Source organism: Anthonomus grandis, chromosome 3, assembly GCF_022605725.1.
Source record: "Anthonomus grandis grandis chromosome 3, icAntGran1.3, whole genome shotgun sequence".
Lineage (NCBI taxonomy): Eukaryota > Metazoa > Arthropoda > Insecta > Coleoptera > Curculionidae > Anthonomus > Anthonomus grandis.
In genome coordinates this window covers 22083780-22099413 of record NC_065548.1, presented here as the reverse complement: position 1 = coordinate 22099413, position 15634 = coordinate 22083780, and the positions used below count along the sequence as shown (strand labels likewise).

At 32.5% G+C, this 15634-nt stretch overlaps 1 protein-coding gene across 5 annotated transcripts in view; it reads left to right on the top strand.

Moving 5' to 3' along the window:
• LOC126733789 (A disintegrin and metalloproteinase with thrombospondin motifs 7-like) overlaps positions 1–15634 on the top strand; it is a 198213-nt gene that overhangs the window by 127112 nt on the left and 55467 nt on the right. For all 5 annotated transcript variants that reach the window (XM_050437190.1, XM_050437193.1, XM_050437192.1 and 2 more), the window contains exons 6-7: positions 8877–9091; positions 9160–9309. In XM_050437190.1, coding sequence (XP_050293147.1) covers positions 8877–9091; positions 9160–9309 — 365 coding nt within the window. The remainder of the gene's footprint in view (positions 1–8876; positions 9092–9159; positions 9310–15634) is intronic.

Below are 15634 nucleotides of genomic sequence, written 5' to 3'. Positions count from 1 at the left end.
GGTGAGGTTACTTGCTATTTAAAACGCATAGTATTTTCTTGTTTTCCCTCAAATTTAAGGAGTAATATATTTTTTCCTTTTTTTATAAAATTCTCCCCGTTTTTTTTAATTTAACCTTCAATTCTTTTTTAATTTTTGGCCAAAATGGCGCACAATTAATTTTATTTTAAACACTAATGTTGTCTCATTCAGATTTAGTCAAAGTCAAAGTCAAAGTCAAAGTCAAAAAAGTTTATTACCAAAAAAATAGTTATAAATATAATTATAGCTACATGAGAAAATAAAATTGACAATTTCTGGTAAAAGGAACTGCTTCGCGATTATATAAAATCGATAGCGCAATTTGCGTGAAACAGGCCTTGAAAACATTATAAATAAACACAAAAAAAAAATCCTAATTAACCTAAAAAAGAACAAAACTAAAACTAAAAAGGGTAGAAACAAAAAATGGCAAAGCAATTTGGCTGGCATGCGACGGAAGGTAACAAGAATAGACAAAAAAGAACCATAAAAGAAAGATTTAGGTAATAACTGTGAAAAATGTTTAAAGAGAAACTAATAGTGGAGTAACAAACTTCCTCAAATCAATAGAAAAAAAATTTACGTCAACTTTACAATAGAAAAAATAATAATTAAAAAAAGTTGTGGGGTTTTAAAATGTGTTAAAAAACTTCTCTAGTTAATAGTCTTTCTAGCGATATGCCACATGTAACAAAAATAATTAGGTAACTTACAAAAAACAAATAAGTTTGTCTTCAAGAACGCGTGAACCAATTTCTTGAAAGCAACCTAATTGAGCAGGTATAAACTTATGCCTCTTTCTAACATAGCTAAACCTGTTACCCTGTAATCTCCTTTATCATTTGGCGACACTCCCTTTGTGCCCCGCTATCTTAAACTGTTACCTGTCACTAACCATAATACGAGTATTATTTATTCGAGACTTGTCTTTCGCCGCTACTTTACGCATTTTTAACTCCGCTCTACGCATATTGTTTTTGTTGTTCATTTTCGTTAAGTTTTGTTCATTTTCGTTAACTTTGTTTTATTGTTACTGTTGCCTACTATGGCTGGTGCCTATACAAACGAAGAGTAAGCCGATATCCTAATGGCATATGGTAGAGCTGGTAGAAATGGACGAGAAGCAAAAAGAATTTACCAAGAGCGTTTTCCCAATAGACGCCAACCTAATCGTTATACTTTTAAAACGACCTTTAGACGCTTAAGAGAAACTGGTAGTCTAAATCGCCGTGAACCTGGAGTTTGCAGGCAACGTAATGTTGCTGATGACGAACGAATTCTGGAAGCTTTTGACGAAGATCCCACAACGAGCATCCGGACTGTAGCTGCCAATCTTAACCTAAGTTTATGGAAGGTCCGGCCTGTTCTTCATGCCAACGGAAAGCATCCCTTTTATTACACGCCCGTGCAAGATCTTGAAGAAAACGACTACCAAAGACGCATTCAGTTTTGCCGCCTCCTGCTACATATGGACGTGGATAACCGCGATTTCTTGAAAAACATATTGTGGACAGATAAATCCAAGTTTTCAAGGAAGGAAGGAAGGAGGAATTACTAACTTTCATAATTTGCATTATTGGGCCCAAAAGAAGAAAACCCAAAAATGAAGAAAGTCGTGTCCTTTTAAAGGAAATACTTAGTAAACGTTTGGGCAGGCCTAATTGGTAATACCCTTATTGGTCCACATTATTTACTTGATAATTTGAATGGGGATAATTATCTAATTTTTTTATTAAATGATCTGCCCGAACTCTTGAACGGGGTTCCAAATTTTCTTAATGAAGAACAAATGACGTTCCAACACGATGGGTGCCCAGCGCACTGGAGATTGGCGATCCGGGAGCACCTAGACAATGCAATTCCAAAGACTATTAACTAGAGAAGTTTTTTAAAACCACACAACTTTTTTTATTATTTTTTTTCCATTGTAAAGTTGACATAACATTTTTTTTCTATTGATTTGAGGAAGTTTGTTACTCCACTATTAGTTTCTCTTTAAATATTTTTCTCAGTTATTGCCTAAATCTGTATGAGACAACATTAGTCTTTAAAATAAAATTACTTGTGCGCCATTTTGGCCAAAAATTAGAGAAAAATTAAAGGCTAAAGTAAAAAAACGGGGAAAATCTAATAAAAAAAGGGAAAAATATATTACTCCTTAAATTTGAGGAAAAACAAAAAAATACTATGCGTTTTAAATAGCCAGTAACCTCACGTATTCACCATTTTCGTTTGGCTACTCACCTTCCAAACACCCTGTATATGCTGTAGATAATTTCTATTATGGATTAATATTATTTAAACCGTAAATCCGCAGATTCCGATGACTTTAGTTTTCTATTAAGTTATAATACTACAATACACCGCAAAATTACTGCATAATTTTAAAAATCGGCCAGACAAAATTTTTTAAGTCTACACATGCCTTTAAAATGTGCCTTTACATCGTTTTATAAATTCTAAAACATTTTTAAGGTATGCAATAAATAAATACTGGCATTAGTGCATTGTTATAAAAAAAAAATTGTAAATAAACCTAATTTCGGTAAAGCGCATTTTTGCCAGTTATATGTGTGTAGTTTCAGTTGTACATAGTACTGAAAACATTAAACTTTTTTACATATACTTGTAGTCTATAATGGCCCAAAACATTAATGAGAATAAAAATTAATGCGGAATAAGGGTTGTCGCAAGTTCAAGTAGCTCTTCGACGCGGAGTGGCATAATCTACGGTATCCAAAGCACTGGCACGATATCGGGAGACTAACACCAACCAAAGAAGGGACCAGGACAGAAACATAATCGGTTGACAACCGATAATCAAGACTGATTTTTGCGATTGCAGGAGTTACGAACTCGATTTGTTACAAACATTTCACTCCAGCAGGTATATTTCCATATTAGTCAAGATACAGTGCTAAGAAGGTTGGCAGAAGGCAAAATTACTCCCTATCGTGCTGCAACTGGTCCCCTTGTAACCGCAGATCATCGAAGGCAGCATCTTCACTTTGCCCGAGATCATTTAAACTGGGGAGCGCGTGAATGGAGCAATGTCTTTTTTTGTAATGAGTCAAGATTTTGTCTTTTTAGTGATAACCGCCGAAGAAGAGTATATCGAAGCCCTGGCGAGCGATATGCCCAGTGTAACATGGTTGGAACCGTTCGTTATGGTGGAGGATCTGTCATGGTATGGGGTGGCATTACTTTGGAGACCCACATGGTATTAGTCATAATTGATAGAGGTCATCTGACAGCTGATCGATACCTTAGAGATATTTTCGCAGAAAGAACGCATGTAGTACCATACGCCCCCTTTGTTGGGCAGGATTTTTTATTTATGCATGAGAATGAACGCCCACATGCCGAGAATGGTACGAAATTATCTCCAGGAAGTAGAAATAGCAACTTTACATTGGCCAGCAAGAAGTCCTGACCTTAATTCCATCGAGCATTTATGGGACAATAAGTGTTCGGGCTTTACAGCCTTTATCCCGAAGCCTAAATGTCATTAAGGCTGATTGAAATATGGGTTCAGATAGATCAGGATACAATCAGAAATCTTATCTTAAGGATGCCAAGAAGATGTGATGCAGTTATCAGGATTAGGGGAGGCAGTACACGTTATTAAACATTAAAATTATATTTGTTTTTTTAGCAAATTTTAAAATCAAAATTAAAAGAATCCATACTTTTTATTTAAAAAAAAAGGTATGAATTTACTAATTTTGTACCCAAAAATATTAAGAGATATTAGAAAGAATCCATTGGTACTCCGAGATCTTGAAAACCCTGTTTCATGATCAACTCTTTGTTGTTTAAAGAAAGTAAATAATTTCCGTAAATTAAACGAGTTCGGTGAGTGGTTTACCCAGAAGTGGTTGATCTTCTGTTTGAGCAAAGATAAAAAATCAAGATCTAATTGAGGAGCTTGCGATCAAAAGCGGCTATACATATTATATTAGAAAAAATTTTCACAAATCCATGAAAGAAGAGGGAAATGGCTGTGTTGCTCGAAGGACAATACAAATTAATCAAACCAGATGTATTCAGAGCAATTTTATTTTAAAAGCTTAGCAGAGCGCTTTCGGCGTATGAGCCATCATTAGTGCTAACCGAAATGAGTTCGGTGATATATGCGAAAAAAACTATAGTTAAAGGTGAACGAATGGAATGTACTCACTTGTCAGTTAAGCCCAGAAGTTTACCATAGTGGGAACACATTTGATATTATTAAAATTATACATAACATTTAGACACACTTAAGACTATACAGAACACTAAACAGGAAGAACAGTATTTAAAAAATGGGAGAACGTTGGTCTCCTTTGTGTTTTGTTTACATTTTATTGTGGTTTCTTAGATGGCGGGAAATACTATGTCAAATTAGCTTAGCCTACAGTCGTCCTGTTTAGTGTTCTGTATAGTCTTAAGTGTGTCTAAATGTTATGTATAATCTTAATAATATCAAACGTGTTCCCACTATGGTAAACTTCTGGGCTTAACTGACAAGTGAGTACATTCCATTCGTTCACCTTTAACTTTTTTTAGTTTTTTACGCATATAACACCCAACTCATTTCAGTTAGCACTAATGATGGCTCATACGGCGAAAGCGCTCTGCTAAGCTTTTAAAATAAAATTGCTCTGAATACATCTGGTTTGAATAATTTGTCAATGCATAAAGACAGCAAAAAAAAGTTGATTTTACTATTTTAGGGAAAAAGTTTAATGCTATTTTAAATTTTTTGTCATATTTCAGTAGTTTTTGGAAACAATTAAACATTTATCTGGCTATAGATAAATTTGACAGCAAAGCTTCAAAAATTAAAACGCTATAAAATATATTTTCATTATAAAACTGGAACGCAAAACATATTTTTATTATGAAAATGCTTGAACACAAAACAGACACCAAACAAACAAAAAACAAGAGAAACATAAGATACTCATATATAAAAAGAAGCGTTTTAATCTAAACAGTTATATGGCATATCCTAATCGGAATATTAAAATAAAATGCTTAAATAGTACTAAAATTAAAAAGGGTCCTACACAATTTTACGAAAATGTAAGTAGGTAAAAAATAATTTTATTAAATATGACAACCAAAAAATAACTACGTTCAAGACGAGAATTAATAATGGAGTGTTTTTCTATATCTAATATCGATTAATCGTAAGCTAATTAGTATAACAAAATAATATAAACTAAGCATAACAATAATATAAAATAAGCACTTTCATCAGAACCTTGAGGTCAATATCCGGGTTGTACTGGAACTGGGTCACATAACTCCTGTCACCTTGTCTCCACTGTCAGTATCTGTATTATCAGAAAAAAGTTAATCTTTATACCATTTTAGATCTGATCGTGATGTCCAAGTTTCAGCGAACAGCTCTTTCAAAAGCCTCCCAAGCCAATGCTTCTTCTTATCTGGTAAAAATTTTGTGAGCTCTATTAAGTTAAGAATTCAGTTGTCATCGTCTTTTCCTTTCTTTAGCATTATCTGACGCGATTTATTTCCAATTATCGTCAATTCCGGCATCAAACAAGCACCATTCTCAGTAGTATTTAGATGATAACTGGTGGTCAACGTGAGACGTTCGTGAGCTCGCCGAGTATATCGCTACAGATCTTACGGTCTTGTCAGATGCACCATAATGTTCCCGTATTTCTAAATAATATACTGCATTATTGCATATAACTTTTGATTGCAAAAAGAGAATATAGCTAACTTTGATGCAAAAGACCGAATGTATATGCAATTTTAAACTACAATTAGTCCATTTTAAACATAAATGTTCAGTAATGGCACTAGCATGACTTGCACTAGTTATTCAAATACTCATATTAATCTCACTTCTCTAAGTAAATTTTGAATGACCCCTATATCTAAAAATATGTCTGCTCGAGGAAACGAGGAACAAGACGTGAGAAGAGTGGACAAGGGCTTAAAGGGGAATCATTTTCGTGTATTCGACGCATCTTTTGGTGTATACTTCACTAGTACTCAAATTAGTTAAACTAATCCTGTAAAACCTTGTCAATTATCGAAAATACCGGCCGGTAGTGGGAGTGACGGGCAGCTCAAGTATATAGAAGAAAGGAACCAAAAGCCTATGGTATGTTCATTTTTATTATCCTTTTTCTCTCATAAATTTATTGCTCTCATCCCTACAGTAAATAATTGCTAGAACTTGTGAAACAGCCGAAAATCGAAAAAAAATCTTATCGGCAAAAAATTGCCTTAGCAGCTTTTGAACGCAAGCTGTCAATTGTCTATTCATGAAAATCCACATACCTCAACATTAAGCTAAGATAACGATGTACAATAATCTACTATTCACAGGTTTATAAGAAATGAAAAGTGTTACCCATATAAAGTAGGCCTAGCACAAGAACGTTAGAGCCATGCTTTTTCGAAAATAAACTTATAGCCAATATTTACAACTATACAAACGATATTTAGATTTTTTGTCGTTCGAATTAATTGAATGACCACCTAGATCTCCTGATTTAACACCGCTGAATTATTTTATTTGCGGATATGTAAAGAGTTTACCAAAATAAACCAGATGACATTGACGCAGTAAAAAAGAAAATTAGATAAGCAGTCAATAATATACCAAGTAAAGCTATTCAGAACTCTACTCAAATCGTTATTTTATTTAGGGTTCACAAGCTCAAGGAGTTGTAGCAGCAAGGTCCAAAATAGACTTAAAGCGACGCCAAACTTTAAAAGTGTATTCCGTGTTTTACCGTTTTGCTAAAAATAAAACCGATAATTAAATATTTTAGACTTTTATGCGGTATTTTTCTTAAATAAAAATACGATGATGTAATACAGACCTCGCGTGATATTAGCTGCTGCGCAAGTCTATAATATAGATGCCAACCACAATAAAAAACTCACTTCGAAATTTATTATAGACCTCAACTTGTATTTAGAACAATAAAAAACGAAAATTAAAATTATTACTGGATAGATCACATTATTTAATGACAAATTTGTAAAAAAATAGAAATTCTAGACACAATCTTATCCTATATAAAATGCGCCAGCGACATAGTTCACTGGAAAATCGCCATTCCTACTTCACTGGAAAATCGCCAGCAGCAAATCTAGAACATATACTCCTCCTTTATCCACTCCTCAACTTCCGAAGCAGCCAATCCTGGTAAAAGTATTTTAAGATCTAACAGACCTCTGTTGACACCATCCTCTGCCACCTGAGCCACCTTCAACTATCACAGCTCTTTTATATGATAAAGACCCTATAGGCGCTATATAAAGATCTGGGCTTGTTGATCTTGTTTGTCATCTCAACGTCCCAGCTCTTGTGGTCCACCACCACCCATCAAACGAAACCTATTACCAGTGAAAGGAACAGAGAGGTTTCTCACTAACTTTCTCACTTACTTACTCAATAATAAAGAAATAACAATGATAATGTTAAAAGATTAATCAAAAAATAAAAAGAGTTACATAGAACAATATGTAAGACAAATATTACAACCAATGTGGTATGAATACCAATCAAAATAAGTATTTAATCCTTAAAAGTGCGGAAAAGGGGCAGGTTATTAAATTTATATAATTTAGGAAAAAAAAAACACCTGCACAGACAGTTTCATCATAAAGTAGAATAGTGAATATGGTTTAAAAGTATTTGTTGGTCAGAAGTAGTGGAGTAGAAAAAATCCTTTGTGAGTACTTCATTTTTTAAGAACTCACGTTGCAATAATCTTAGTTTAGTAAGATAGATACTATAGTATTATAGTATGGGAGTCATAAAGAAGCAGCATAAAGTATTTTTGATCTAACTATTGTGCTAAGTACATTAGTGGATATTAATAGAAATACACCTTATATTAAAACCAAGGGTTTGTGCCAAAGATCCAAGAAGTTCAGCAGTAGATGCATTTAAATTTAGTTCAACTAACAACTTAAAACAGTTCCATGCAAAGTTTGTTCATAATTAAAAGTTTTTATAAATTAAATTCTGGTTTCTGCTTTCAGAATAGGAAAAAAAAAATAGGAAAAGAAATTACATCAAATTTATGTTACATACTGTAAAAGAAACTACTTTAGTTCTAGGATGTACATTAAAAGTTAATTTAAGGAGTAAATATCAAAAATCCAGTTATGCTATTATATCCTTCTGTCTCTTTATTTTTAAATATTTTTAATGCTTTTAATGTATCTACTTTGATCAAAGAAAACATATGTAAATTTTATAATAAAACAACGACATTATGATGTCTTCTTTGGCGTCATTCTTGATAGAACTGTTAAACTGATGGATAAACTCGGTAGAAACATGTTCAGCATTTTTATTACAACATCAATTTGTCTTTATGTCCTCAAGAACTATGCTTTTTTCAGCAGGGCATTCTAAATTTGTAAGAACGAAATTAAAGATATCCTTAACCGTATTCCTTAAAGTTTGCGGCAGCAAAAAAGTCGATAAGATTGTTAATTCTGGAACTAGTTCTCCGATATTTTTTTACGTATTTGTATTTTAGACTCTTCTAAAATGATTACTTTACAATTCTCAATATAGTTGAGATTAACAACATAGTTAAATAGTTGATATTAGTATTGTACATTTAATTTTCTAATAAGTACTAATTTTTAATTAGTACGGCTTGTCAATGTCTTTCCACAATAGGTAATAGTTTGACATCAGGAGCATAGAACTCTGAAGCTTACTTTCTTACTTAAAATGTATTGTTTTTCCATTTATTTTCGTAAATAGAAAATATTTATTTAAAATGCTATTTGTATGTAAATTTTGTAAATATTTTCAGATGATTTTTTTAAAACTTAGTATACATACTGGTCATAATCTTTAGGTGTCTTCATTTTATCAAGATCCAACAATCGGCAACTACATTAACATAGCTGTGGTTAAGATCATCCTTTTGGATGACTCTTCAGAAAATCCAGAATTTAATTCGACAACAAATGCGGATGTAACACTCAAAAACTTTTGTAAATGGCAAAGAGAACAAAATCCTAAGGACGACTCACATCCTCATCATCATGATGTTGCCATTTTATTAACCAGGTAGGATAAGCAAAATCAATACTAAATATGAGCCTGAACTATAATTATTTTTATTTATAATATTTTAGAAAAGACATCTGCGCAAGACAAGATACACCTTGTGGAACCCTAGGAGTAGCTCACATAGGAGGGATGTGCAAAGCATCTAGAAGCTGCAGTGTCAACGAAGATAATGGAATAACTTCTGCACATACTATAGCACACGAGATGGGTCACAAGTAAGTTTTATAAATTATCACTATATAATTAAATATAATTTATTAATATTCTAAGGCAAGAGTTATGTTTACTTGCAACGAAATACCGAAGATCCTTAACGAATCGCTCGTGTTTCTCTGCTTCTCTCTTTTTTATCTGACTACCTACTACAGAGCACGAACCGCACTAAATAATTTATTACCTTTCTAGTTAACACCGTTCAATACTATATTACCGACATAATATATCAAGAACGTTTTTCCTAATCCGCTTATGCTCAGCAGTACCTAGTTAGTTTTTAAAAGTGATGATTCTGTGTATTAATGGACTGAAAAACGTAGTTTTAAATATTTTTTTATTGTGATTATAATATTTTAAGATACTAAAGTAACCGAGAAAAGATTAACACATCGAAAAGCCAGGTTACAGTTTTAGTTGGGTGTTTCCATTTTATGTAGATTTATTATATATAAATAGAGCCTTAGCTAGCTGGAATCAAATGTAAAAAATTAAGCAAGTAGTTTAAGTCATGATTTTCTACCTGATGGAAATAATTATTTAACTCGAAAAGAAATATGATTTCTTTAAATTAGTTAACCACAAAAATTAAGTTTTTTAGTTATTAAATTTAAAGTAAATTAATTGTATTTTAAAGTCTTGTTTTTCCGTTAGTGGCGTTAAAATAATTTTTGTATATCAACCATTTTTTTCGAACTTTAGAGTTAGAGTTAGAGGCTTTTTATTATTAATAACAGAATTATAGGTATGTTAATATATACTTTTATTATTTCAAATAAATATTTAGATCCTTTAAAAAAAATTAGAAAATTATGGTTTAAGCTTAAATCATTCTTTCTAGTAAGTAAGCAAAGATATATTTACCTCTCAAATCAATTTATTGTTTTTCCCAGTTCAGGTGATAAAAGTTATTTTCCTCTGGGAATAATAACTTTTCTAGTTAATTTAATAATGGTTAGCAAATTTAGTGACTGCTTAGATTCTTTTTATTTTAAGTAAGCTATTTTCTGCTTTTTGAAAGTACATTTTATAATAAAATAATCTTCATTTGTCTCAAATATTTTTTATAATAATAAACCCTTAAATTTTTTATAGTTAATTTACCTTTCAGAGTAGGTAAATTTTTATTCTTGGCATATTTCAAGTATAAATCATTTAGTATCGATTCTATTCAGAGTCAAGATTCTCCTTAGTCGCAACCGAACTTCCACTGAGATTGTTTTTTCAAATAATTTTTTTCTTTTTTAGACTGTTAAATTACTTTTTATATCCCACAACGCAAATATTCAGTTATTTTTATTTATTTCATACATTTGATTATTGTCTTTTTATTTTAAGTAATTTTAATCTATTTTAGGCATTGCAATTTTTAAAAATAGTGAAGCAATTAAACTCTTCTTTTTCAGGAATTTAGAGTAAAAAAAAATTACTAAAACACTTCCGGGCATTTTATGAAATTTTTATTTATATTAATTAGCTGGAGCTCTTTCCGTTTACTTCGTGCATTAGTGTAATAACATAGTGTCCCTTTTCTTATTTCAAAGAAGAATGATTTAAAAATCGATTAATAAGAACAATTTGACATTCTTAGAACAACGTGAATTGCTTTCTAAACCACAATTTGGATTCCAGAACCTCCAGAATACTTACGACGCAATATTTTATGTTTTACATAAATTACAAAATACCATATTCTGAACCAAGGAAAAGGAGCTTCGGCAGTTTCTTGCGACGTATGCGAGGCAATTTATTTCATCGTTTACCATGAGATTTTGCTGTGTAAGCTTTGTGGGTATAGCTTTAGAGGAGCAAGACTTGATTGGTTCAAATCTTTCCTCCCTAGGAGACAGCAGGTTGTTCGGTTTCAGAGAATTTAGAGTTTAATAAGAATAAATAACTGCACTAACTTTTAGGACCGCATTTGGATTATCGGTCAAAATGTGATTGCTACATCTTAATTTGGTGTGAGAGATTATCGTCAGGTTACTATTCAATTTTTGCAAAGATCACAACTAAAAAATTACTATTAGAGCGTATATCTTGCAATTATCGAAAGGCATTTGAGATATGGCATTTGCTTGCTGGGATAGTTGAATATTAAGACAGGTGTTTGTTCTTCAGAGAAGAGCCTCAATCTTTTTGGTCTGCCTCATCGTGAGTAGACCTTACTTTATTGCCGAGGGCATAATAATAATAATAATAATAATAATAATAATAATAATAATAATTTGAACAAAATGGATGCAAGGAACAGGCAATAATTGACTCAGTCATACTAGAGCAGACAAAAAACAAATATCGGAATGTACGTATGGGATATGATGACTATTAAAAAGCCTTTGATTCTATCCCTTATAGCTGGCTCTTGAAAACCTTTCAGATATATGGTATTGATCTTAAAGTCATAGAATTCTTCTCAGAATTCATGAAGAAATGGTTCACAAAACTACAAATTAAATTTTAAGTAGGTTTGATTGTAGTTAATAACATCTTACTTGAGCAAGGTAGTTATCAAGTATGACATTGTGCGTTAGCAAATGCCAAACAGTTACTGTGAAAAAAGGTAAAGTCGCAAAGGATCGTGAAATTGGACTTGAAGATGATACTACTATCTCGGCCATGACTGTCGACCCATACAAATATCTCGGATACCTTCAAACAAATCATATTGAACACAAGGCTATCAAAGAAAATGTTACGAAGAAGTTTCGAGACAGACTAGTACCACTTCTTAAGACAGGTCTAAATTTATTGCGACTCATTAAGCCAATAAACAGCTATGCCATACCTACATTATCCTGCTCAGTGGCTCATTGGACATAAGCAGAGCTTGAAAACATCAACAGAATCATAAGAACAAAAATAATTTCACACAGAATGCACCATCCCAAGACTTCCAAAGAACGAATAACACTGGCACGTGAATATGGAGGCAGAGGAATCTTTGACGTTGTTCAGCAATGTGCCAAATAAATACAATCTCTGAGAAAGTATTTTTTAAGAAACAGTAATACACTCTTTAAAACAATAGCTGTCCAAAGAGCTGCATGGTAGATTTCAAAATGACTAAAACCAGGATAGTACTGAATGATGAGGTTTTGTGCACTGAATGAAAATTGAAAATGTCTTTTCTGAAACGGAAGGGTTTATGCTGGGTATCCAAAACAATGTTATCAACACCAGAAATCATCAAAGATATATATTGAAAGAACAGATATATTGACAATTGTAGAAAGTACAATAACCAAACTGAAACCATAGAACATATTATATCTGGATGCATACAATCAGCAAACACAAAATACTTGGAGAGGGATAACAAAGGGGCTGCAATTATTTATCAAGAGCTAGTGAAGATATACAACTTAAATCATGATACTGATATTCCATACTACAAGTTAAACCCACCACCATTCATTGAAACTGAGAAAGTAAAAATTTACTCGGACAAAGGACTAATCAAAGATCATACAGTCGAACACAACAGAACCAGACATACCAACTGTTGATAAAGTAACAAAAGAGGCGATACGCGTCGATATTTCAATCCCTAACAGTCACAATTTTAAGGCAAAAAATTAGGAGAAAGATGAGAATAGATGTTGGTCTCATCCCGAAAAACCTAAAAAAGAACTTAATTAAACTAAAATTATCGGAAAATATTGCCTAGACTATGCAAAAGTGTATAATCCTGGACACAGCGTACAACGTAAGTTCAGTTTTGGAAACGTGAATCAGCGTACGTATCCTGCTGTGAAAGCCGCTACGTCCTAAAACAAATCGGTAAACTCGAGTATAATATAAGTAATAATAATAATAATATTGCACCGTATAATTAATATAGTAAAAGAAAAAATAAAAAATCATGGGTAGAAACTGCAGGATGGTTATAGCCTTAGGCAATGGAAGATGAAGATTTATGAACATTTTGCTCAAAAAATAAACCACTAAAAAATAAAGGCAGAAATGTTCAACAAGTTCCGAAAAAGATATCGGCCTATTCTATGCTTGAGTATTCGATAGACAAATCTAGAGCGAGATTGATTAATATAAACATTTTATCTATATATGTATGACTCTGTAGCTATTTGGTTACAATTTTAAAAGTTCTAGTTGTCATGCTAACGTAAAATCTCTCTGCTAATCTCTCTGCAACTATCCATTCTTGGCCTCACATAACATGACTTTATGTTAGTAGTAAGAAAATCTTTGCTTAAATATAGATTTGTTAGTATTCAATTATGAGTCCCAAGTTTAAGCAAATTCATTAACTGTGAGCTCTATATTATTTAAGTAAATTTGGAAATTAGCAGCTTGTGAGACATAATTTCTTGTTGAGCCAAATATCGTTAAAGTTATGTGCATCAGATAGGAGAGCAATTTCATTACGGTCGTAATTTATTTTAAGAACAGCATTTATGTAATAATCTTTTGAAATAGATTAGTGAATTTGAGTCTCATGAGCATATTATTGTACTGAACAATTTTTTTATAGAAGAATTTTTTTATAGAAATTAAAAGTGCTCCATGCAAAAACTCCAATAGCCAGAAACATGGATTCTTGGAAATAATTTGTTTGTGAGAAGAATAGAGGAACCAAGGCACTCTACCTTATGGAACATCAGGCTTTAGCATAATATATCTATACTCTATTTCAGAAGTGTATAGAGCAATAAACTGGGGAATTCCGTTCTGTTTGGCTACATTTCGTGGTAGTTCATAGGCGCAGGTACTTATAATATTTATGAATTTAATTTTCACGGATTAAATGCCTTTATTTTGAAAGAGATGAAATACTAAATAAATACTTTTAATCCTTTTGTATAGGTACCTATCTTTTAACGCTTTGTAACATGCAAAAATGGGGTCAGGTAGTATATACAGACTATAAATACTTTTAAATCATATTTTAAACGTTAGTAGTCACTGCTACGCTGTAGTGTAATCACAATATTATTATCCCAATATTTAAAAAATGGAGGTATTCAGTCCAACGAAAAGATGTACTAAAAATTCTCCACTATCGCTGAGTGAAAAAGTTATTATTTTAAATGTACATGATTGCATAAAACACGATTACCCTAGTTTTACTGTGCAAGAAATTGTTGAAAAATGTTCTCGAATGAGTGGAATTGGAAAGTCCACCATTTTCAAATTGTTGCGGGAAAGAAAAGTAGCAGGTCAAGTGGAATCTCCCAAGCAAAAGCCAGAACGACCTACAAAAGTCCTTGATGAAAATGCTAAATGTATAATTCGAAGAAAAGTTCACTCTTTTTATTTTAAAAAGGAAATACCCACCCTAGACAAAATTTTAATGGAGCTTGGCCGAGATGACAGTATTCCGTTGATAAGTAAAAAAAATTTTATGGAAAACTTTAAAAAATATGGATTTTGCCTGGGAAAAGCATAACCGCAAAGCACTTTTACTGGAGAGCGACGAAATTGTTTGTTCGAGACGACAATACTTGAGAAGTATCAAGCAGTACCGCAGGGAGCAAAAGAAAGTTTTTTATCTTGATAAGACGTGGATTAACGAAGGTTATATAGTCCAAAAAATGTGGCAAGACAAAAATATAACCAGTGCTCGCCAAGCTTTCATAGAAGGCCTGTCTACGGGTAGTAAAGTACCTTCGGGAAAAGGAAAAAGACTTATAATCACACATATTGGAAGCGAAGAGGGATTTTTAAAAGAAGGTCTGCTAACCTTTGAGTCGACTCGCACAGGAGATTACCATGAAGACATGAACTCAGACGTTTTCGTTTCATGAAATACGCCGTGGAAGATATAGCCGAAAAATATAATATAACTGTACTGCGCTTACCGCCATATCATTGCGAACTAAATCCTATAGAACTGATATGGGCGCAGGTAAAAGGATTTGTAGCAAGACAAAACACGACTTTTAAAATGAAAGATGTTAAGCTACTGTTTGATCAAGCCATTACGGAAGCGACATCAGAGAATTGGCGAAAAGCAGTCCAGCATGTAATTAAGCAAGAGGACAAAATGTGGGATCTTGCCAACCTCATCGATCAGACAGTCGATCCTTTAATTATAATGTCAAGAGGTGATGACAGTTCGTCAGATGACGAAGAAGACTACAATCTATTATAATTTAAAATTGTTATACACTGTTCAAAAAGTGCCAGATCCAAAAGTGACATTTTCAACTGTTTTACTCTACATACTATGTTCAATAATTTTGTGAAAAAAATATATTATTCCATTTAAACAAAAGTAACTTTCTAAAATAAAATAGCATTTAAGTACATTAATTATAAGGTAAAAAACAAGTCCCAGTTGCACGCCTTTGGCGAACCGTTTTC